The 26,865-nt window shown below is 38.6% G+C and overlaps 1 protein-coding gene across 1 annotated transcript in view; it reads right to left on the bottom strand.

The window, feature by feature from the left end:
- The window catches only part of LOC126094937 (1-phosphatidylinositol 4,5-bisphosphate phosphodiesterase-like), a 524,263-nt gene that overhangs the window by 94,880 nt on the left and 402,518 nt on the right, over nt 1–26,865 (bottom strand). Inside the window, exons 17-18 of the mRNA XM_049909585.1 lie at nt 19,657–19,861; nt 10,494–10,757 (exon numbers count right to left, since the gene is read on the bottom strand). Coding sequence (XP_049765542.1) covers nt 10,494–10,757; nt 19,657–19,861 — 469 coding nt within the window. The remainder of the gene's footprint in view (nt 1–10,493; nt 10,758–19,656; nt 19,862–26,865) is intronic.

Raw genomic sequence — 26,865 nt, 5'->3', positions numbered from 1 at the left:
TTACTGTAAATTTGAGCAAATCCAAGTTTGCTCATAACCAATTGAATTTTCTTGGACATATAATCACTCCTGAAGCGATAAAACCAAATCCTAAAAAGATGGGACAGAATTAAAGTCATTTATCGGCTTAGTTTCATTTTTTCGACGATTTTTACCCAATCAGTTAGGAAGCCAAGACTGTTTGTTACGGCTGTTAAGAAAAAATGTCATGTGGGAGTGGAATTCCGAATGCACACAAGCTTTTGATAACATCCGCAATGCTTTGACTAATGCTCCACTGTTACATCATCCGAGACTTGATCAAGATTTTTATACTGCTGCGTATGCTTCTGAAACAGGATTGGGTGCCACTCTTTTCCAGATGGACAATCCAGAAGATATCAGTACCATCAAAATAATTGGGTTTGCCAGCAGAACACTCTCTAGCTGTGAACGTGCATATTGTACTACTGAATTGGAAGTACTGGCCGTGGTCTGGTCCCTTAGAAAGTTTCGCTATTTTGTATATGGAAAGAAGATCATTGTATTCTGTGACCACAAAGCTTTATCTTTTATTTTAACAGGATGGATGTTCCATTCACGTTTAACCCGGTGGGCCTTGCTACTGCAAGAATATGATATTACGCTCAAATACATCAGAGGGAAAGACAACATCATAGCCGATGCTCTTTCAAGACTACCGAAAAGAAAGAATAACGACGAGTGTGAAGGACGGACTATTGACTTTAAAGTCATGAATTTATCAAGGCAATATTGTGAGAGGCAGATTTCACAGCTATGTCGAAGTCTTCCACAACTGCAAGAAGATGATAAGTTGTGGAAAGCCATTAGGCATGCTGTTGAAAGCAAAACACTAAGTCACTCTCAAGAACAGTATCAATTAAAATCCGGAATATTGTATCGAAAGAAGGATGAAGAAGATGTTTGGAAAGTTTGTGTTCCAAATAAATATTTAGAATCACTAGTATGGTACACTCACTTGAATTGGGGTAATTTTGGTGCCGCTAAATGTACAGCCAAAATAGCACAATACTGCTATCATCCAAATTTGGGACGTATAGCTACAAATATTCTTAAGAAGTGCAAAATATGTCAGAAGGCGAAACCCATAAACTATTGTCAGAAGATAGAATTACATCCTATCATCCCACAACAACCTTTAATGTTGGTGTCATGTGATGTCTGTGGGCCATGTCCCATGACATGTGGACGGTTCAAATATGTATTGGCTTTCTATGATCTCTTTTCAAAATACGTGAAATTATATTCTTTGAAAAATCTCCACGTTTGACACATGTTACGCAAATTTATCAACAACTATATAACTGAGCTTGGCAAACCTATAATGGTCTTGACAGACAACGCTGCTTATTATACAAGCAAAGTATGCAGAGACACTATGAAAGAACAAGGAATCCAGCACATTTACATCTCAAGATTTTACCCTTGTGGAAATCCGGTTGAGAGAATCTTCCGAGAGTTGAACCAATTTTTACGGACGTACATACCCAAACAACATTATAAATGGATCGATTGGATTTATGAATTTGAGAAAGTGTATAATGACTTACCACACTTATCGACTGGTTATTCACCTAACCAAATAGTATTTGGTGAAAGTATTGTGCCAGAATGGATGAAGAAATTACCTGCGATAGAACAAAAGATTACCAAGAAAGAAGATATGGTGAAGAAGGTCTACGAAAACCTGAAGCATCAAGCACAATTGAGAAAAACCCGTTTTGATAAAAATGTGAAGAAAGTAGTCACATATGATGTAGGGGAAGAAATTTTATTGAGAAATCACCCAAAAGCATCAACTAGGAAAAGACTGAATAAGAAATTGCAATATTTATATACAGGTCCATACAAAATAATGAAAATACTTCATGAAGGGAGCTACCTCCTGGCAGATTGTGATACTGATGTAATTAAAGGCTTGTTCCCTCACATAGACCTGAAGAAGTATTATCAATAATGAGCAAAATATAGATTCAAGAAACACTGAATGATACCAAGACTACACTCAGTGGACTAAATAAAAGCACCAGTGGATAAATACGTACTTATACTAACTTACAAAGGAAATTAAAGACTGTACCGACGATTTCCATGAGATACCTTCTTGGTATCAGCAACAATGTCGACGCTGAAATATGATTTATCCTCTCACCGAATAGCGAGGATGGATGATTTAAAAGTGGAATTAAGAGGAACAGAAAAGGACCAAATCCTCTCTGGTTAAACAAGTGGCCTAATAAGGGTTTTGGCCTAGGATGCCAATCGTCGAACCCGGCTGTGATCCCTGCCTTGCACAGTCGGTTGAAGAACTGAGGGCTTCATCCAAGAAAAAAAATGTGGTGTGAATATGAAGTGATTAGTGTGAAGTGTTTCTAAGACAACTTATAAACAAATGTGGAATTTAGTTAAGGGCATTTTGTCTAGGCCCATTAACTCAACTTAAATATTGTAGAATGTATGTACTGACTTGTTGAGTGAATCTGAGAGTGAGTGTATTCGCCGAAACAAATACCCTCTCCTGTGACTGTTCAAAAAAAAGTCTGTTCTGTCTGGAACCCTCTTCAAGAAATCACAGTCTGGGGGGCCATGTAACATTACGAGTCAAGATAGCTGTAACGGAAATTGAATAGCGGAAAGTTATATTTAAAAACGCACGCCGCGCGATTTAATTGAATGGCGTAAAGTTATCATTAAAAATGCACGCCGTGCGATTTGTGACGATTTGTTTGGTCATAATAGTAGTAACATGCTTTTGAATACAATTAAAATATAACAGCGATACCTGTTTAGTGTTATTGGAAACAATATGTAGTAAATTAATGAGTAAGGTAGCCGATCCTATAAGAAGAGGTGAAATTGGGCATATTAAGGTGTTTTGCTTTATGTCGACTAAGCCCATGATACAGCGTCTTTTTTTCCGTTTACTCTTAGAAAACAAAAAACAAATAAGTAACGAAGTGCTAATTGTGCATTGTGAAAAATATAGGGGCGAATTTTAAATAGCTACAGTGTATAATCAGACTAAAAAATGGACATTCAGTTACGCGAAATAGCGGACAGCGAAGTGTGGTCATTAAATTGAGTACACCTACAGGGTGGTCAATTCCGGGATAAGTCTATTCGCATCTCACGAGGGACGCGGTATTGAGAACGTTTTTTTTTTTTTTTTATTATTATATCACGGAGAGCGGGCTTCAATTAATAAAAAGGAGAAAAGCTGTATCATTATCATTGACTGTTGGTGTTAAGCAACCAAAAATGTTCATCAAAGGGTTTCGGTGAATGAGTGGTGAATGCGAAATGAAACTGTGAACGAAGTTATGTTAAATAAAGCAGAAGAGACAAGACAGTTTGGTCGTATCTGTTATTATTCCATCAACCGTAACATTTCTTCTCGTTGTATGAAGACTTTATAGATGATCGTTATGACAATTTGCTTTGAAGGGATCTCGTTACGAGTTAAGTTTTGGAGACCTGGTCAACAGGGGATAGTTCGTAGATTTTAACTACTGCAGCTATTCTGGAATCAGGTGCTACCGTGACCGTTGTGTGTTGTCAATGGCTTAAGGTCATCATATCTCATGCTCTAAGATCGACGCACCTTTCCTCTTGGTATAACGGTGTCTCACGGTAACAACGACAACGCCAACGGCGAAGGAAGATACGGTAGACCATGACATCATGGGTCTTGGTAGATTGGCTGACAGAAGCAAACTGAGCAGTGGCCATGTTGATTTGTTTGAAAAGCTAGCATGTCATATTTGTTTGTTATCGTATTTATACTTGGGTATTATGGATATATATAGTTTAAGTGATAAACTACAGTAAAGATGTCTCCCAAATGTGTTATTTTTAGTAAAGGTCACTGTGCTAAAGTATCATGGAATGTGAGATCGATGTTTCAACATGTTACCAGAGATTTTTATACATTTCATTTAGTAGGCTAAATTGGTACTTAGGCCTACAACAAATGAATTGCTGATCATCTAGTAATGCACATTCCACTTATCGTAATTCATTTGTTTATAGATGAAATCAGCTCATCTCCCCTTCTACATTGTGATAGAGTCTATCACAATTTCATTAAAATTTGGTCAATACAGTAGTTCTTTTTCAGACTCATGTTCCAAATTTTTGCTTAATAAATTGCAAGCAGAATTCGTGTAGGGCTATTTTCAAGCATGTGGTATGCTGCAGTTATTCATAAGAAATTAAAACTCACTTGAGCTCAGGCACAATACGCTCACAAAAAGAAACTGGCTAACAATGATAATGGGACATTTTTCATGTGTATTTCCTCTATAATGTATATTTCCTCTATGTATTTCTAAAACTCCCACTAGATGCTGACACTTGATGTTACCATATTCTAGTGCTCTCTATTGCGTCATTTACAAATTTATTCATACACAGATGGAGTTGCCAATAATACGGCGGGCGGGGGGGGGGGGGGGGGGGTGAACTATCTAAATTACTATCAAAACATTAATACCAAGCATCAAGTAATGATGTATCAAAGCATAATACTGATGTACAGAGACAGTGATTCGACAGTGAAATACCAGCCACTCTATTGATTCCATTTTTATGTAAGCAGCAGAATGTGAAAATTGTGTGGAAGCTGGCTCCGCTAGTTGAGCTATTGAGAGGCCATTCAGATGGCCCATATGAGCTATACTCTGTAGAAGCCATGCTCTATTACATAGAGCTAATGAGCATTTCAAGATGTAGCCTTAAGACTAGTTACTACCTGTTCGAGAAACATCAGTCTATTACAGTTCCAAAAACACTGACTGTCAATTTTCTACATCTACATCTACATCGATACTCCATAAGCCACCGTATGGCATGCAGCAGAGTATCTTACGACTACTGGTCATTTACTTTCCTGCTCCACACACAAATAGAGTGAGGGGAAAATGACTGTCTTTATGCCTCTATATGAGCCCTAATTTCTCATACTTTATCTTCATGATCCTTACGCGCAGTGTATGTTGGCAGCAGCAGAATTGTTTGGCAGTCAGTTTCAAATGCTGGTTCTCTAAATTCTCTTAACAGTGTTTCTTGAGAGGAATGTTGCCTTCCATCCAGGGATTCACATTTGAGTTCCTGAAGTGTCTCCATAGCACTTACATGTTGTTCAAACCAACTGCAGCCTGCCTCTGAATTGCTTCAGTGTCTTCCTACAATCTGACCTGATACAGGTGCAAAACACTCCATCAGTACTCAAGAAGAGGTCGCACTAGCATATTATGCAAGTCTCCTTTACAGATGAAACACTCTTTTCTAAAATTCTCCAAATAAACCAAAGTCAACCACTAGCTTTTCTACTACAGTTCTCACATGCTTGTTCCATTTCGTATCAATTTGCAACATTATGTCCAGATATTTAAATGACTTGACTTTGCCAAGCAGGACACTATTAATTCTGTACCCAAACATGGCAGGTTTATTGTTCCTACTCATCCAGATTAACTTACATTTTTCCACATTTGTAGCTAGCTGCCATTCATCACGACAACTAGAAATTTTGTCTAATTCTTTTTGTATCTTCCTACAGTCACTCAACTTCTACACCCTACCATACACCACAACAGCATCATCAGCAAACAAGAATGCTGCCCATCTTGTCTGCCAAATCATTTATGTCTATAGAGAACAACAGCGGTTCTAAAACACCCCCTGACAATATGCTTGTCTCTGGCGAACATTTGCCATCAAGGACAACATAATGGATTCTATTACTTAATAAGTCTTCAAACCACCCACATATCTGTGAACTTATTTCATACATCCATACCTTCATTAACAGCCTGCAATGGGGCACTGTGTCAAATGCCTTCTGGAAATCTAGAAATATGGCATCTGCTTGTTGTCCTTCATATGCAGTTCACAGTATATCATGTGAGAAAAGGGCACGCTGATTTTTGCGTGAGCAATGCTTTATAACATCATGCTGATTCAAGGACATAAGTTTCTCAGTCTCAAGAAAATTTATTATATTCAAACTGAGAATATGTTCAAGGATTCTGCAACAAACCAATGTTAGGGATATTGGTCTGTAATTTTGTGGGTCCATTCTTTTACTCTTCTTATATACTGGAGTCATCTGCACTTTTTTCCAGTCACTTGGTATTTCATGCCGGGCAAAAGGTTCACAATAAATGCAAGCTAGGTTAGGAGCCAATACCATAGAGTACTTTTTGTAAAACCGAAATGGGAATCCATCCGGACATGGTGATTTGTTTGCTTTCAAAATTTCAGTTGTTTCTCTATGCTAGGGACACTTATTACTATGTCATCCATATGGGAGTCCGTTCAGTGGTCAAATGGCAATATGCCTGTACCATTCTCCTATGTGAACAACTTTGGCTTTCATTTTGCTATCTTCAACTGGCACACCAGACAGGACAACAAGGGACTGAGTGGACACCTCAGGCCCAATTTACAATCTTACATAGGACCATAATTTTCTCGGGTTCTCTGCCAGATCTTCTGCCAAGGTGTAATGGTGGTAGTTGTTGTTGCATGCTTCATGCATAGATCTTTTCACAGATGCACAAATCTCTAATAACCTTTTCTTGTCATCATTTGTGCATTCTCTTTTGAATCGAGAGTGCAACAGCCTCTGCTTCCTTGCCATGTTCTAAATTTCATTATTAAACCATGGTGGGTCTTTTTCATTCTTTATCCACTTACTAGGCACATTCATGTGGGCATATTTATCAGGGAAATAATAAAAGTGTCTCTTATAATTTAAACTCTGTAATCATTTATTGATAAATATATGACAAATGTCTGCTTGTGTCTGTATGTGTGGATGGATATGTGTGTGTGTGTGAGTGAATACCTGTCCTTTTTTCCCCCTAAGGTAAGTCTTTCCACTCCCGGGATTGGAATGACTCCTTACCCTCTCCCTTAAAACCCACATCCTTTCATATTTCCCTCTCCTTCCCTCTTTCCTGATGAAGCAACCGTTGGTTGTGAAAGCTTGATTTTTGTGTGTAATGTTTGTGTTTGTTTGTGTGTCTATCAACCTGCCAGCGCTTTCGTTTGGTAAGTCACATCATCTTTGTTTTTAGATATAAATATATTTTAATATATATTTTGGGGCAGCTCTGCCTCTTATCCTTTAACTATGAGCCATACCTGGTCGCAGGCCTCCTGAATGACTTTATACAAGCAGCTCAATTATAGACGAAGGAGATCAAACCTACGTAAAATGGCTCAAAAAGTTTCAGACTCTTTTTGTTTGACAGTTGCTAGTGCGGTTTTCGGACTCTGCAAAGAACTGGCTCTCTACAGAACCTGAATATTAATGCAGATGGAGTGAAACATTCTGTAGACATTCTAAAATAGCTCTTCAAATCTTAGTACTGAGGAAGCATTTGATATGCTGTCAGAGAAAGCTAAGAAATATTCTAAGAATCTAAATATGAAAGACCCAAATATCTTTATGGCCAAGAAAAACACCTGCAACTCTGAAACACATGGAATTATCATCTGTCGCTGAAGAAATCAAGAGATTCTAAGGTGACTCTCCTGTCTTGAAGGGAAACTTGTTATCCCTTCCCAAACAAATCCTCCATCTACATGAAGTTTCAAAGAGTTGCTTGGAGTACACACACAGCAAACTTTAAACGTTGACACACTTCATGAACAGTTCAAAATGCTGCGAGCCATTATGACTGGCTTACTGCCATATAGCGTACCCTCTACTGACAACAACTTCCTGCTGAATGTGGTAGAGTTAACGAACTGTTTCAGAAAGTTATGATTATGACAGTTCCAGTATTATTAGCATCCTCCAAGTGGTCATTCATGCATAGTTATGACTTAAAACTTGCCTCAGATCAAGGATGCAGTTGAGATTCTCCCATTTACACCCTATCCGTGTTTATCAAGAGAGGTTCAGGAAAATTTATATTATGGCCATCATTAAAGACGTTGCTTTACAAAATATGGAAAGGAAAACTTCATCCACAAATTGTTTGTGCGGTATTTGAAATCTAAAAGGGAACAAAGTAATTGCCTTCTTTCTCAAAGAGATCATGTTTTTCTTTTTTCTATTAAATTGTAATGCACAGTGTCCACAATAATAATAATAACAACAACAACAACAATAACATGAGGTTATATGAGAGGCTGATATTGCAGTCTATAGTAAATCTGAACTCCTGTTTGTAAAAAGTCTCAGAGCAAAGTAGAATTAATATACAAAGCCCATATAAACAATGTTAAATTTTCCTCTTTACTGTGTTTCCTCTACATTACAATTTCCTCCATGTAATGCTCATATTTTTGGAACCTTGGTAAATTATTTACCTCTTTATAACATTTAAGTGACTGGATGTAGACGCATTGTTTCCGTTCTGTGGATGCACAGTTTGCACCGGCTCGGAAAGCCCACTCTCAGCGTGTTTCATATGTCAGCAGCAGAACCCCGTCATATGACATGTGACGCACATTCTGCTTGCGATCTTTTTGGCACCATTTCAGTCGATGCTTTATATTCGTAGTGTGTTGTGTGAGCTGAGCAGCAAAAGGTTCGTGTGTCTAGTGAGAGTGTGTCTTCGATCTAACAATAACCGGGAAGCCAGCAGAGCTCACAACTGAAGCTGAATATTTTACAGGCAATGAATTTAATTATGTACCCGTGGAGGCAAGTCAGTGCTGAAACTATTAAAAAGTGTTTCACAAAAGCGGGATTCTGTGAGAATGAGATGGCAGCTCCTGTGGAATATGTTGCAAGTGATTTGCAAGAGTTTTGGAATTAACAGGCAGTGATTCTGTCACTTTTGAGGACTGGATGATAACGTGATAACCACAGGATAACAATGTATTGAGGAGCTGAATGCAGAGAGAAGCTTGGAGAATAGTCGTGGTAGTGAAAGTGACAATGACAGTGACAAGGAAGATGACTATGTGCCCTCATAAACTAAGGCAGCTGAAGCCTTTGAAACATTCAGGAGATATATGATGGCCCATACACTTGAGGACAGAACAGTAGTTCAACTTGCTCATTTGGAGCAAGAAATGATTGCCACAGAGTCTAGGAGAAATAGAAAACAAACATGCTTGCTTGAATATTTTAAAAAAACATAGGTATGTGATTTTCAGATTGCATAGGTTCCTAGAGTTTTCTGCAAATTTAAGTTCCGCTTCATAATTTAATTATTAAAGTAATTTTTTTATAACTAATTTTTTTTTAATCTGCACCATTTACTATGTTTTTATGTAATATGTTCAGTATGTCATAAACAAAATTTGGCTCATATTCTATAATTGGGTCAACTGAAACACGAGATACGACCTGTCAGCTTTGGACAATGATGTCAATCCTTAAGAATCTGTTATAACTTTTTACAGTACAAACTGATCCATTTATTTTCACCCATCCATCTACTAGGCCCCATGTTTTAATTACAAAAAGCTAATCATTTGATACATTGATCATTTGCAATGAATATCATATTAAAGTGTTGTGAAAATTTTAAATGTCATCTATGGCACCACTTGTCAAAGCTGATTAGTGGTATCGAGATCTTCAGTAATGCCCTATAATTATTATTTGGAAGCCTTCCTCTTTATAGTGTTTTCCTTTATATAGTGTTCAGAATTTGTGGTTCCTTGAAAAATGTTATATAGAGGTTCCACTGTATTGCCAACCATATGATGTCTTTTTCAAAATTAAAAGAACAAAAGTGTTTCCAAGAAGCAGGACATATAAATCTGGGACGATATTTATGACTTTTAATATTAATTAATTTCTTTTTGTAGAACAATAAAACACTGACTCCCTAATACAATGTCCCACACTATTAATGAATGGAAAATCCAGGGTGGAATAACGACAATATTGTGAAAAGGATAGTTGCTCCTCACCATACGGCACAGATGTTGAAAAACAGGGCTTCCTCAGAACAGATAGCACACACGCATGATGGCGTGCGCGCGCGCGCACGCACACACACACACACACACACACACACACACACACACACACACAGACAGAGTCTCTGACTGCCAAGGTCAGAGTCACGCTCTTCCCACACTACTGGTATACACATAAGCTTATCCGTTTAACTGAAAGCTGTATCTCCAAGTTTGCTTACCCCCTCCCTCTCCCCCCTCCACTGTCTCATCACTAAAAGAAGTAGTTGGTCTGCCAATATAGACTAGGTTTACTGACTTAGGGAAATAAAGAAATTTCTTGTAATCTTTAAACTGTATGTTCAGCCTCAGGTACAAAATCTAATCCCACTTGTGTGATCTGAGACTCAATATGTAATTTGAAATAATTGATGTTCCTGACAACTGTTGCTGTTTATGTCAATTGTTTGCAATTTATGTAAACTGGGAGACAGGCAGCTGTTCAGTAACAGTGAGTTTGGTGAGTGACTGGAGCTTGCAAACATTTCACTTTTCACACTGATACAACATGTTAAGCCCAAATGGGCAAGTTTACTTGCCATAGTGTTCCTCAAGTGTTGCAGGGCCACTGGATCTTCGGTCAGAAGACTTCCCAGATTTCCTGCTGCCGCCACTGCTGCTGCCCAATCCTCTGCTGCCATCGTCGCTACCACTGTCGCCAGCTCCTCCTTCACTTCCATCACCTAACACAGTTTCAGGAGTCAACATTTCCATCTGTTCGGCACCCATTGCCTTCATATTCTCCACCATCTTCTCTCGAGCAGACAAGAAAGCACATGGGTCTGACAGTGCATTCATTAAATCTGAAACATGTACCACTCTTATGTTTTACTGAACATCTCCTTTAAAGATGTCAATCACAGTCCAGTAAATATCACATAAATGTGCTTTGGAAAATGTTTTGAAAAAGTTTCTACAAAAGTGCAGTTTTTCTAGTGTAATTTATATATGTTGGCTTTTCAAATTGGTAGGAAACTGTCCACTAAAAATGTTTATCCCATTTTACCAGTGAAAGTGTTTCACGTTTACAGCGGACATTTTTCAGTGTTTTTCAGGGGCTAGTATTGTGCCTGAATACACAAATTATATTCACATATTCAAAAAAACACACAAAAATAATAAGCAATAGCTCATCTCTATCGATACATTTAAAAGGCATTAAAATCATTCCAAACATAAATACTATATTTGTTTCTCCCTCATGTCATTTCTTTCACATAGTGGATACATATATCACATATATGTAGAAGTAGGCTTTAAAAATAAGTACAAAGAAAATTGAGTATATGGTGAGTGTGACCAACAACGTGATTTACATTATGTAAATTTGGGTATTAAATGCTGTTTTCATTTAAATACCTAGGTGTAACTAATTCCAGATGGAAAGAGTGTAAAAGATAAGATAGGGCAAGGGAAATGTGTTATTCAAGAATTAAACTCAATTCTTTGGAATAAAAAGATCACAGTTAAAAACAAGCAGATTATATAGAAGACAACTGTAGAAACCAAATGTACATATGGATTGTAAGTTTGACAAATAAGAAAAAGAGAAAAAGATCAACTGGTATCCACAGAGATGGATTACTGGAGACTAAGTACTGGAGTCTCAAGGGAGGAAAATAGATGTGGAAGAGGACATAAGGAAAGCTATGGAGAGGATGAGGTTACTACAATATGGCCATTTAGGATTATTGGATGATAAAATATGGTCAAGAAATGTATGAACTTGGAAAAGGGAAAAAATTTGCAATGGTCTCATCATTTCAGGTCATGACTCACTAACCAACACATATTTTGTCTCCTACAAGAACTATCTTCTTTACGAGTTTGTGAGTGGCTGAGGAGACCAAACCTGGAATCACATTTTCCACTACGGTGAGGGCATGTCCTGTCCATGTCAACCTCAGGTTGCTTTGCATTGCTTGTCAACAGGTTGATTTGCATTGCTTGTCATGACATTTTCCCTTTCTTCTTAGAGTTCAGCTTCTCTGATTTTAATCTCTTCCATTGTTGCTCAAAGTACTGTGAGCCACCATAACAGTCCGATGAAAAGCCAGACAATCAGGGCCAGCAGTTTCACAATTGTCATTAGCAATTTGACATCTTTTTTAAAAATAAGACTCTTTGAATCACCTTTGTATCATTTCATGTGTCGTCCTCATTCTCACTGACCATTTTTGCATTGTTTGGTGATGATATCCTCTGTACTGGTAGCGTTTGTTTTCTCTAGGGTACTGATATTAGTGCTGAAAAAATTAGTTCTCAAGGAGCTTCACATGCCATCTGTAGGTGACATAGGCCTCACTCCTATAAATGAGAAATGGTATAAGATGGTCTGATAAATAAAGAGCTTGGTCAGAACACTGACATCATGACTGTTGGAAACCATATAGCACAAAACAGCCATAAGCTGTGCTAGTGCAACTTATCCTATACAGGATTTCAGTGCCTGTACTGCATTCGTGGACAGATGATTACCAAGGGGACGAAAGTGCTCAGCATTTTGCAAAATTTCATCACTCCTGATGTTAACATTTGTATGCCTCACTGAACACAATGCATATTGCTTACAGGTTTCCTGGGTTAGCCATAATAATAGGTCATATTTCAAGCATTTAGATAACACTGGAATTTCATTGGAATTGCTCTTCCCCAACCCCTCTTTCCTAATTGTATTAGACCACAATATAGTGTCCTTACCAACCTTTGCATTGAAATCCCCTACAAGTATGATTTTTACATGACTGGGGTATAATTATCTGTTAACATTATGTCAACTTGGTAACAAAATTTCTCCTTTTGATGATCAGTAGATGTAAGAGATGGAGGCTAGCTTGTAACTACAGAAATTTGCTGGCTGTGAGTTTAACATGTCATTTAATAGTGTTACACTTATTCCAGAAGGAAGTTTGCCAAAGAGAGAAGAGTTAATTCTTCATGGCAAACTGAACTTCATGCATATAAGTTATGTTTCTACCCTCTCCTTTCCTGAAGAAAGCATTCTTCCAGAGCTAACTGTGATCAGCCCCTCTAGTTGCACTCAGGGCAGCAATGTCAATGTTAAATCTTCCCAACTCATGAGTGTAATTGCTGTTCATTTTTATATTTGATGGGTGTCATTATCCAACAGAATACGGATGTTACAGATTGTCAGGTTTAAATTTATTGGTTTATTTTGATCTCACGTGGTGTGTCCTCTAAAAATGGTATCCAGTATGATGATTTTAGGTTGACTACATTTTAAGCATCTATTATTGTCCCTTCCCCATTCAGGGTGAGCAGAGTGGATCCTAGATGGGACTTCTCCCTCCTCAGTGTAAATACAGACTGTTCTTCAGCCTGATTAGGTCAACCACCTAGACGATTGGTGATATAGCAAGAAATATAGGGACTTGTGGACTCTCCAAGAGGGGGATTGGCATGGTTATAAACTACACAGGTTGAAAATCAAGAAACAGCATTAGCTGTAAGCAACTCATAAAACATTTGTAAGTAAAATATCAAAAGTCTATGTTAAACTACATTTTCGAGCCTCATTATTCAGATAGTAATTTACATGTAACTGATGTTAAAAATATAAATATTTTGCTTATAAACATTTTTTTAAGGAAATATTCATAATAGTCACAACAACAACATGTACTTGAAAACTTGACCATTCGCTAACTGCATGGACTTATGTTCCTTACATAAAAGTCTCATTCTCTTCTTCCAACAGAACCTCTTGTCTTCTCTGAAGCTTATGTAATTTAAGAAAAATCTTTATTTAAAATTATTGTGGTCATAAGAATTGCAGAACTTGAAACATAATCTTAAAAAAAACTTTAAAAAAATTAAAAAATATTGTTATTATCATGTAGCCCTGAATTTTCTGTACTTGAAAAAATTTACTGCAATAATATCTTACATAGTGAAGATTATAAATACAAGATTTAAGTTTCTAGAAATTTCATAGTGACCTGTGCTAGAACATGAGGAGAAAATTTCACACCAAAAAATAGACTTGACAAAATAGAACGTTTAATATTAGCTCACATTAAGAAAATACAAGGTATGTCCAGAATGTCAGTTTCATTTGTATTTTCATCTGTGGTAGTGCTGCAATCACAGTTTGGTCCATGTGTTGTAGATGCTTTGAGCCAAGGAAGAGGAGATGACACCGTCTGAAGTTATCTGTGTGTTGTTCAGGCTGAATAGTGTTTGTTTAAAGAAAGAAGTTGATTGAAAATCCCACAACTTGTGAGGTTATATTTGAAATTAGTATTCTGAATATGAAGAACACTAAACCAATCGACTTTCATCAACAGATTTGCAAGATTCATGGGGAAAATGTGATAAATGGCTCAATGGTAGCACATCTTGACATATCAAAATGACATGTACATGACATTCTACTGGTGCATTTTTTACTGTGAGGTGAAAAAATCACAAATTGGTCTGCTTGTGTCTGTGTATGTGCGGATGGATATGTGCGTGTGTGCGAGTGTATACCTGTCCTTTTTTCCCCCTAAGGTAAGTCTTTCCGCTCCCGGGATTGGAATGACTCTTACCCTCTCCCTTAAAACACACATCCTTTCATCTTTCCCTCTCCTTCCCTATTTCCTGATGAAGCAACCGTTTGTTGCGAAAGCTTGAATTTTGTGTGTATGTTTGTGTTTGTTTGTGTGTCTATCGACCTGCCAGTGCTTTTGTTTGGTAAGTCTCATCACCTTTGTTTTTAGATATTTTTTTCCCATGTGGAATGTTTCCCTCTATTATATTCATATCATTAATTTGAACCCAACAATTACGTTTGTTATTGTCACTGTTGCATTTCAAAATCTTTTCTGTCGTCTTATTTTCTCTTTCTGTTTTTTGCCAGTAGTTTTACTTTGTATTCACCTTCTCCTTTTTACCGTAATCTACTATACAATTTTATCCCGCTGATATATACTCAATAATACGTAACCCACTACCAAATAAAAAAAATAAAAAAAAATTAAAAAAAAGGAAATTCCGCTTTCAACACTACCGCTGCTATAAAATCCACCATTTCTAGTTCACAAACAGTTCCTTTCACCTACTAAACAACCATTTCGGCTAGTTTTAATAACTTTTGCTTTATTTCCATTTCCGTTTTTCTCACATCACTGATCATTTTTAGCCGCTTCCCACAGGTTTTAACGTCATTATTTCTTCGTCAGACAATTGTTAGCCTCATTTTCATAATCTGCCACCACAAAACCACTCCCTTTAATACATTTACACGTAGTTTTTTCGAAATTTTCCCGAATTTCTCCACCCCTTAACGTGTTTTGGCGGCAACACAACCACCTAACCTTTATGCACATCGTTGTCTACCAACCCAAGTTCACCACAGGATCAACATAGCCCATCTCTAACCAACACTTTTTCGCCTTTTTTCACACCAGATCTCCAGTTGCTTTCGAGTTCACATTTATCTCTCCCCACACATTTTTATTTTCATTTTCCTTTCAGCCTCATGTTACACTTTCCACCGTCTTATACCATGTCACCCTCACAACATCCCTACAACGACCCTATTAAGTTTTATTTACATTCCCTCCGCAAACATGCCTTCGCCCTAGCCAGATTACACTCCCATATTTTATTTTCTCAGGCTTATCTGACATTTGGCATTACCCCCAAAGACCTCACACTTAAAGTTCCCAACCCTTCTTTCCATCAGTCCCCATACCAGTTCCAAACTGAACAATCCATTGCCCTCACCCACCTAATCCTTCACCTACACATCAAAAGGTCTGCTTGTGTCTGTGTACATGTGGATGGATATATGTGTGTGTGCGAGTGTATACCTGTCCTTTTTTCCCCCTAAGGTAAGTTTTTCCGCTCCCGGGATTGGAATGACTCCTTACCCTCTCCCTTAAAACCCACATCCTTTCGTCTTTCCCTCTCCTTCCCACTTTCCTGATGAAGCAACCGTTTGTTGTGAAAGCTTGAATTTTGTGTGTATGTTTGTGTTTGTTTGTGTGTCTATCGACCTGCCAGCGCTTTTGTTCGGTAAGTCTCATCATCTTTGTTTTTAGATATAGTGCAAATACTTACTGTGAGATGCTTATGAAACTGCATCATGCAATACAGAACAAGTGCCGCAGGAAGCTCACAAATAGTATTGTTTTGATTTATGACTGTACTCAACATCATGCTACAAATGAGACATGACAACTCTTGCCGGATTGTGGCCAGAACCAATCTGACCATACTTTGCACAGCCCTGACCTTGCCCCTAGTGACTTCTATCTCTTTTTGCACCTGAAAACATTTCTTGATGATTGAAAAGTCAACAACAATGACAACATTTGAGAACATGTTACCACGTGGTTGACACCACAGGCAGTAATGTTCTATGAGGACGGCATACAAAACTTTTGTGATACTGTGACAAATGCTTGAAAATGGTGGAAGCTATGAAGAAAGATAGTTTACGTTTTCTATTTTTTTCTCAATATTTAGTGCTTCTGTATTTGTACTCATTCTGTTATTACTACTAAATAGACCTTACCTTCCAAATACATCTTGTATAATCAATAGCCAATAACTTCATGACCTAATGTGTATATGTGTTACCTATTATTTCTGTCTTTTAGGTCAACAATCGTTTTTTAACATTTCGTGAAAACATTCCTATGGCAGTCTTTAAGTATCCAATGTGGACAATGACAAAGTGAGTCAGCTTCAAGCTCTTGTAAAGACGGTCACTGTAAGTGCAGTGGATGAAGGTTTATGTTCCTAATTGAGTATTCTAGGAGTAATATTCCATGAATTCATCTGTAAATTATGAATGACCACTTGTTTATTTAAGTTCAACTCCTTGAATACATTTTAACTTACTGACTTGTTTTCTGATTATTATGGAAATTATAACGAGTGATGAGAGCAAGTGAGAACACACAAGCATTAATTGAAAACTAACTTCAGTAGCGTTGATTTGATTATTTAAACATTGTTTAAACCCCTAGCAGTTCATCCATGGAACACTGAATGAATATAAGAAATGGAAGAGCCAAGTTTAGTAACATCACATGATGACATGGGAAACCAATGGAAACTACTCGTATAGAATTAAAATGGTAAATTCTCAGGGCCCCACATTGCAAGCAGTGCCAGAAGGGAGTGAAGTTAACACTGAATATCAATTAACAAAAACAAAATTAGAACACCAACAAATAACTCTAAAGTAATAGATTTCTAATTAGTGATAACTGGGGTCAAAGTGCAGAGTCAGTAAACAGTTAGCTGGGGCAGTGAATCTGTGGAGTTGTATGTGTATTCTACACGAGTTAACTCTGGAAGTAAGTGAAAAGTAAGGTCAGGTCTACAATGCAAGCCTGTGACTGGACTATCAGACTAGTTGCAGATAGGTTGTAGCAATTCTATCAGCTATGGCACTTGGAGGGGGAGGAATAGCAAGTCCCTCACCTCAGCCATCCTTTCATCCATGTAAGATCCCCGATACTCGTTTTGACAGTAGGCTGAATGGACCTGGGGCCATCTGGAAGGAACTGGAATGAGAAAAATGCCCTGGTCATACCATCACAGTAACTCTGAAGGAAGACATTGTCCTAAAATTTAACAATGTTTCCCATCTCATTTATGTGCCCATAGATCACTTACTACAACTACAGAGTGAGTTGTTACTTTCACTCCTTCCATTACTTATATTCCGTGGAAGATTTTCCATTACCACGTGTGGGAAAAAAAGAGAAGAAGAAGGAGAAGAAGAAAACCACAGATCCCTAATTCACCTGAACAACTGACAGTTGTAGTAACATGAGAAGACCATCTCTACCTTGATTACCTTTTTCTCAAGTTTGGGAGCCCTTACCTCATAATACAGAAATGAAACTACAACAAATTATTCAAACTCAGCAGTGCGCAGTTATCATAAGTGAAATTGGACCTGTCTGCTGAGGACAACCAATGTCTGTCAACAGCTTGTAACACTGGACTGTGTGATTACTATAGGAAGATGAGAAACTGTCTGATATAATTCTATTGAATTCTCCATTATTTTTTTAAAATCAAAGATCTACTGCAAACACTTGCTCTGTATACAATCAATTGAATTTTCATATAATATAAGTTGGTTCTGTTGTTACATAACAAATACTTTTGCCTACAAGATAAAATTGCTCAAAAATATCTACCTGTTTTCATATAAACCATTTACATATATACCCTTTATCAATTATCCTTCTGTGATTAAGGTTTAAACATATGGGTTCTCTTATAAAAATTATCCCCAGCATTACTAATGTTTACTGGAAGTAAGAACTATCTCTTATTTGTGAGTGCATGACAGGTCTTGTGGTGAGTAACTCCCATGAACCAATCCAGAAAAGCCTGAAATGAGAGCACTGCTCAGCCAACTTTATAAAAACTTTCTTTGAAAGCATTCTAAAGAAACTGAAGTTATTAATTAATTAAAACATTTATATACAAGCACTGAAATAGAACTCCAGATTTGTGGTCTATTATACAGACACTTCATAGAGACTTGCCAAGAGTGGATAAGCATTGTCCTGCTGAAGAATGACATACAATAGTGCTTTATGGGAGGTAACACACAAGGATGCAGAAGATTTGTGATGTAGCATTGTGCTCTCTCGGAGTTCCTTCAATCACTACCAGCCATGACCTGAAGTCATACCCAATAGCTGTCCTCACCAAGATGCAAGGTAAGAATAACATCACTGTTCCTCTCCAAAACATTGAAAGAATGGGACTTCTCCCCATCTCGCTACTATACTCACTGACGATGGTCATCTGGAGCAATCCAGAACCACAATTTACTGTCGGGCATAATGTGACAACATTCATAAACAGACTATGCTTCCCAGTCACAGTACTACTCCAAATGCAGCCATTGTGCTGGGGCATTAATGGCAGTGTACGCATAGGCGGTATTTAATTCCCTAGTCTGGCTGCTACTCATCTCCAACAAATTGTGCAGGATAAGCAAAACACATAATGTTGCAGGGCATCCATTACTGGTTCCCAGATGGCAGGTGGAGATGTGGAGGGATTAGGACATGCTTGGTGCATGATATGGCGACTCTTATGGTGGTAAGAAATTGAGGACAGACCTTGACAATCAGTATGTCTCCTCTTGTGTTCCCATGCAGTCCAATGTCAGGCCACAGTCACATCTAAATGCCCCACAAAGCTGGATATTGCACAATTTGGTCATCTGAGCAAATGGAGACCCACAATGTGGCCCTTACAACTCTGTCAGTTGCTAATAATGCCATCTCACAAGAGTACATGACACCTCTGTATGCTACACAGTGCTCACTCAGCATATGATACTGTTTCTGTCCCTTATTAAACTAACAAGCCTGGTAACAGTATTAGACATAAACAACACTAGGCAAGTAATCAGCAGCATGAAGGGGACAACAGTTTCAGATTATTTGATTCTAAAAATTAGTATAGCGGCAGCACAAACAACACATGTTGAAGTGAAGCAATACATTTTTGTTTTGTAATAAATGATAGCAAATAATCATCATGCAAAGTTTTTGTTTGTTTTCCTGCTATTTCAAATAAACTTAGCTATATGAAGCTGTGAGTTTGCAACCCTGGACAAAACAAATCAAGAAAGTGTTACTACATACAATCTACTGATGGGGCTCACCTTTTATGCCAAAATAATGAAACATATCTAGATATTTACTGTACCTTCAAAGTGCTCAGGCACATATATTTTGAGTTCTATGTAGCAGAACAGCATGGGCAGTGACATGGGGAAGTTGGCCTCTGTCCGGAGGGAGATGTGCCGGTAGCCAGCCTGCAGCCCATCCAGAGGCAAAATGCGCTGCCCCAGAAGCTTCCCTTTCTCACTGTACACAGCAAACCTCAACATCGCAAGCTCAGGCAGCACAACCTGTAGAGTGTCTTGTGAGTAAATTCTGATGTTACATAAAAATGTATGTTAAATAACTACATGTAAATGATACAACTCATCCTTACCCTTTGAGAGAGCTGCAGCATAATGAGCTACATTTTTGGTTAAACATAATCACACTAGATAAAAAAAATCAGTTACCCCAGGAGACATGATATTTATAACTTTTAACACACCTCTAAGCTTGATAATGTCCTTAATTCAGGGAGAAAGAGTGTGCAAAAGGTTCGTCAAGTATGTTGTACCCAGTTGAAACTACTCATCGAAAATTGATTCCCTTATAGCTATAACATTGCAAGTATCTTGACTGCTATGTTTTACCTGCAGTTCAAATGGTCCCAAACATTTTCCACTGTATCAAGGTCAGTAATTTAATGGGTCAATTGAGAAATGATAGGGTTTTCGAGTGTTCATCAAACCAGAAACATAAGCATACAGTCCTGTTATGATAGTTCTTATCATCTTGGGAGATAGGAGTGACCAGTGTGTACTCACCATGAAGATGTAGTAGAAATGGGAACACTTTGTCACTGAGAATGTTGCAATAAACATCCTGTTAGATATTCACAGTAACCTCAATTAGTGAACCAAGGTTATGATCTGAAAAACACCACATAACCACTTCTGGCCTGAACTGCACCCACCACACACTGCAGGTTAAGCATCTCACTGGGCTGTCTATTCACTCAATGCCTCACAACATCTGATAAGAGGCAAAATCACAGCTCGTTGGGACCACACTACATGCCTCCAGTCAGCTACTGAAGAGTTTACATGTTGTTTGACCAACAGAAGATGTGCTGCTTTATGTGCTGCTGTGAGCAATGGGCTTTTGCTACGTACCCAATTCAAAATGTTCACTGGATGTATTTTCTTTCACAATATTTACTCAGAAACTTCTTGAAATTGACCTGCAGTTCCTCACAATGGCAATTTCTGTCGGATTTGAAACAGATTGTCATTGAAAAGGCCTGAACTTTTCTCCTGTCCTTCTTAAGAAATTTTTGCAACCACTATTCTTATGCCAAGTTGCATGGCCTTCCTTGCAGACAGGTCGTCAGTTTACCTTTATATGGCAACAAATTGGGCAACTACATTCAAGGTGTGACCATGGGTATGTCCAAACATGCTAGCTCCTTTCTGTTAAGCTATGACATCTCCATGTTGACCCATCTCATTGAGTGGATTGCATACACCTGGCTGGCACATACTCACCACTTCACAACCACTACATCACGTGACTGCCTGGTATGAGTTCTACACTACCAGCAATGATCCAAAGCGACCAATGTGATCTTTCAAGGGGGTGACCAATATTTTGTCTGATAAGCTTACTTAAAATTATATTTCTACGACCAAGTGAATTTGTGAGTTGTGAAATGATAAGCATATTAAAACAAATAAACACCTTCAGTGTGATTCATTCCCAACATGCTATGTAACCAACAATCTGTTTCCATACCGCAAAAGTTAAAAGGAAAGAAGATTAGTATTTAATATCCCATCAAGAACGAGGTAATTACAGACAGAGCATAAGCTCAGATAAAGGAAGGATAGGGAAAGAAATCAATCATGTCCTTTCAAAGAAAACATTCAAGCATTTGCCTTGCCAAGAAATCACAGAAAATGTAAATAAGAATGGCTGGATAGAAATCTGAACCACAGTCCTCCTGGATGCAAGTCCAGATGTCAAATGTAAGATGAATGTTTCTGAGCATGGTTAGGGGAATTTAATTTGATGTACAACTGAAGTTCCATTTTGTCCAATAGATTCAGAGTCATTGTAACTGGTACTTTTGGCAGATGAGTCTTGCAAATCCATATAACTGTAATTTTAATATGAATACAATAGAGGGAAACATTCCACGTGGGAAAAATATATCTAAAAACAAAAATGATATGACTTACCAAACGAAAGTGCTGGCAGGTCGATAGACACACAAACACAAATATACACACAAAATTCAAGCTTTCGCAACAAACGGTTGTTTCATCAGGAAAGAGGGAAGGAGAGGGAAAGACGAAAGGATGTGGGTTTTAAGGGAGAGGGTAAGGAGTCATTCCAATCCCGGGAGCGGAAAGACTTACCTAAGGGGGAAAAAATGACAGGTATACACTTGCACACACACACACACACACACACACACACACACACACACACACACACACATATCCATCCGCACATACACAGACACAAGCAGACATTTGTAAAGGCAAAGAGTTTGGGCAGAGATGTCAGTCGAGGCGGAAGTACAGAGGCAAAGATGTTGTTGAAAGACAGGTGAGGTATGAGCGGCGGCAACTTGAAATTAGCAGAGGTTGAGGCCTGGCGGATAACGAGAAGAGAGGATATACTGAAGGGCAAGTTCCCATCTCCGGAGTTCTGACAGGTTGGTGTTAGTGGGAAGTATCCAGATAACCTGGATGGTGTAACACTGTGCCAAGATGTGCTGGCCGTGCACCAAGGCATGTTTAGCCACAGGGTGATCCTCATTACCAACAAACAATGTCTGCCTGTGTCCATTCATGCGAATGGACATTTTGTTGCTGGTGATTCCCACATAGAAAGCTTCACAGTGTAGGCAGGTCAGTTGGTAAATCACGTGGGTGCTTTCACACTTGGCTCTGCCTTTGATTGTGTACACCTTCCGGGTTACAGGACTGGAGTAGGTAGTGGTGGGAGGGTGCACGGGACAGGTTTTACACTGGGGGCGGTTACAAGGGTAGGAGCCAGAGGGTAGGGAAGGTGGTTTTGGGATTTCATAGGGATGAACTAAGAGGTTACGAAGGTTAGGTGGACGGCAGAAAGACACTCTTGGTGGAGTGGGGAGCATTTCATGAAGGATGAGATCCATCCTTCATGAAATCCTCCCCACTCCACCAAGAGTGTCTTTCCACAAACAGTTACATGCAGGTGTTGCATCAGTCAACAGAATTCAATTGTGACTTACCGATAATGCAGTCATAGGGTACTTTGTTTATTTAGTGAAGTACACAGTTTTATATTTATGAACTATTGCCATCCTTCCACCACTTTGAATTTTTATCAAGATTTGACTGAATATTTGTGAAGCTTTTCTTTGCAGATGGTACTGCTCCATCAGCAAAAAATTCTGTGGTTACTTTGTCTGCCAGCTGATTTGCATGCAACAAAGATGTCAACACACTTCTCTGGGGAATGCCTCAAGTTACTTCTACATCTTTTGATGACTCTCCACTCAAGGTAGCATGCTGCACCCTCGCTACCAAGAAATATTCATTCCAATCACATGAGTGAGGTTGTTCAGTTGTCAGCACACTGGACACCCTTTCAAGAGGATTATGCTTCAAATCTGCGTCGGCCCATCCAGATTTAGATTTTCCTGCAGTTTCCCTATATTGCTCCAGGCAAATGCCAGGATGGTTCCTTTGAAATGGCATGGCTGATTTCCTTCCCCATCCTTGAAATAATCTGAGCTTGTGCTCCATCTCTAATGACCTCAATGTCAATGGGATATTAAATACTAATGTTCCTTTTTTCTTCTATCCAATCACAAATTTTATTTTATGTCAATTACAACTGTACGTTTGTTGATAAGTGTCAATGTGGTAGTGAGCCAAATGCTTTTCTCTAAAGTCAAGAAATACTGCATCTACCTCACTGTTGTGATCCATGGCTTTCAGGATGCAATGTGAAAAATATGTGAGTTGGGGTTCCCATAACCAATATTTGTGGAATAAATGCTGGTTGGTAGGAGGAGATTATTCCATTTGAGATAATCAGGACTCCAGTAACTACTTAGCAGCACTGCTGCTTGGCAGTACTTACAGAAGATACATGGAATACTAAAGGTCAGCACATGAAGTGGTGAAAGTAGGGCAAAGAAGACGTAATGAACAAACATTTATATATTTGTGGCATCTTTTGTTGTTATCTACTGACTGAGAAAACCCATGTTCCCACAATAATAAACCAGCCAGGTATAATTATCACTTTCAAGACATTTTTGAGGGACAGCTTGAAAATGAGTAGCGTACTCGGCAGCATTAGTATTGTCGTTAGATGGGTGCACCACTCAATAACTATGAAGGGTGTTGATAATGCGCGCACTACTAACCTGTGATCTTGTTCAGAGTGCGCACTGTAATCGATTATAGTTTGCAGTCCTGGTGCGGGTGGCGCTCCGGTGGCGATTTGCTATGACGTCACTGGCGTGTGTTTGCGGTGGCCGGTGGAAAGCGAGACGGTAGTTGGTTTTCCGGGAACTGCACGGAACGTGAAGTTTGCTCTGCCTGACCTGCTAGTGACTAGCGCTAAGGTTGTTGTGCCTCGCAGTATGAGCAGAGTGGTCTGGGGTGGAGGCGGCTCAGGCAGAGCAAACTTCGCGTTCTGTGCAGTCCCCAGAAAACCAACTACCCTCTCGCTTTCCGCCGGCCACCGCAAACACACGCCAGTGACGTCATAGCAAATCATCACCGGAGCACCACCCGCACCAGGACAGCGAACTATAATCAATTACAGTGCACGCTCTGAACAAGATCACAGGTTAGCGGCACGCGCCATATCAGGTGTTATGAGATGGGTAAGCATTTGTTCATCATGTCCTCTACCCCCTACTTTTCCCATCTTGTCTGCTGACCCATGTCACGTTGCAGTATATACCACCACACAGCAGCATTACATAGTCACTACATAGCTCTGATTACACTTTTTGTTTCTATTAATGCATATTGTTACACCAAACGTTGCTCTAGACTAATTTGGGATTACTTTATTGTATGAACAATAAAACATTACTTTTTTTAAAGACTGTGTATTCATCTACATAGTGCAGAAATGAAAACACAAATATCTGCCAAAACATAAGAGAAACACCTCATACATGGTATATGCAGTTCATTTATGATGTTTGATGCAGCATAGTCGGCTGTTTTGATGCAGCTGGCAATTGACAGAAATGCATCAAACCAGCCTTAGGGTTGATGAACAAAACAACAACAGACCTTGTCAAAACCAGGAAAAACAGCTCTAGTCATCACACTACCCCTGGTGAACTTCACTCCTGCCACAACTCACTAGGCCAAACACTATCTACCAGTTGACAACCCACAGTAACCACGCCCAGCAACTAGGTGTAGTGCCCCCCCCCCCCCCCCCCCCCAGATTTTTTGCACATCACGGTCATGTTGTGCAAAGTGGGCCTAAGCATTTTCAGTTCTTTGGCAAGATGCCTGAACCTGTACCAGCTTCTGACACATTGCGTCCTCTCCAATGCTTGATTATTTCAGAGTTTTGACACATCTGTGTATCCTGTGATAATCTCATGTGTGCCCCTCAGTGAAACATGTCGGGACATTTGCCGGTTTTGTTGTTTGTTAATGAGCTAGCAGATAATTTAACATGAACATCAAACATTAAATAGGTGACACAGTCATCTATAATCAAAAATTGTCTGAACAAATATCCAGTCAGATTGTGATAAGATTTCACAATGATGCAAAGGTGGGAAACCCATTTTAAATGTTCAGAAATGTAAAGCTCTACATTTCACAAAATGGGAAAGGTTAGTATCCTCTGACTTCAATATAGATGTCACAACTGGACTCAATCAACTCCTACAGTGTGTAACAATCTGTGGAGATATGAAATAAAATGATCACATATGCTAAGTTGTAGGTAAAGCAAGTAGCACACTTCAGGTCAATGTTAGAATATCTTAGAAATTCAATCTGTTTACAAAGGAGTTTGCTTACAAAACACTTGTTTGACCATGCTAGAGTATTGCTAAAGTGTGTTTGACCCAAACCAAATAGGGCTAACAGTGATACTGAATATGTACAAAGAACAGCAGCATAAACAGTCGCATATTTGTTTCAGGTAGACATTTGAATTTAGACACAACATAGCCTGTGATAGCCTACTTACAAACTTCCTGACAGATTAAAACTGTGTGCCAGACTGAAATCTTTGCCTTTTGTGGGCATGTGATTTACCAACGAATCTATACAAGCAGGACTCATGAACCATCCACACAGTTTCAGCGGCTAAGGTCCCAGATTTGAGCCTCAACATCTATACACAGTTTTAATCTGCCAGGAAGTTTCAAATCAGTGAACACTCCACTGTAATGTGAAAATTTATTTAGGGAACAATCCCTACAAATTTTCACAAACTAATATAAAATTAGTGAGCTATGCTTATAGTATAACCCCTTACATATCCATCCCATACTGACCACGTAGAGAAGATTTGACTAATTACAGCAAACACACATGCTTTCAAGCAGATATTTCTTCTACAGTCCATACAAAAATAGGAGAAATGCTGGTAAATAGTACACTGAAAAATAACCTTGCCATGCACTCTTCTTAATTTAGTAAGCATCTCAGACAGAGGTCAGCTGTATTAATTTGCACTCATTTTCAAGGAAGGGAGAAGAAAGGCTAGGTATTCTGTAATGACAATAAAGAAGTCATAAGAGGCAGACCAGTAAGTGAGATAGAACTGATTCAGGGGACACTGAAAACTGCTATGTGGATAGCCAAGCAGGGATTTGAACCCCATATCTTCGGAATGCACATCCAATGCCTTAACCATTGCCCCAACTCAGTCAGCCTCATTTCTAAGCCGACCTAGTACTTCCCTGGACTGAAAGTGTCCAGAACTGATAAAAGTTGCTATCATAGTATTGAGCTCCTTGTGTCATATTATCAGAAAATGATGCATACTGGAGAATCCATAACTGTAGCATTTTTTGGTGACTGGTGTTTTTATTTCCTTTTTCCAACATTAAAATGATAGCTTCACATTGTAATGGGGCAACCTCCACTAACATACCTTTTTTTATACAGAAATATTTGATACCATTTATACTATCAGTTCTTGTATAGGTGCACATTATCTCAGTTAACTAAAAGAATTTCATATGATTCTGTATATGATGTATTATATTTCAGGCTAAAATGTATAAAAAGAAATTAATGTTTTACAACCAATATGTACT

Source organism: Schistocerca cancellata, chromosome 8, assembly GCF_023864275.1.
Source record: "Schistocerca cancellata isolate TAMUIC-IGC-003103 chromosome 8, iqSchCanc2.1, whole genome shotgun sequence".
In the NCBI taxonomy this organism is placed as follows: domain Eukaryota; kingdom Metazoa; phylum Arthropoda; class Insecta; order Orthoptera; family Acrididae; genus Schistocerca; species Schistocerca cancellata.
Note: the sequence above shows the minus strand (reverse complement) of the source record. Positions and strands in the feature narration are given on the sequence as shown.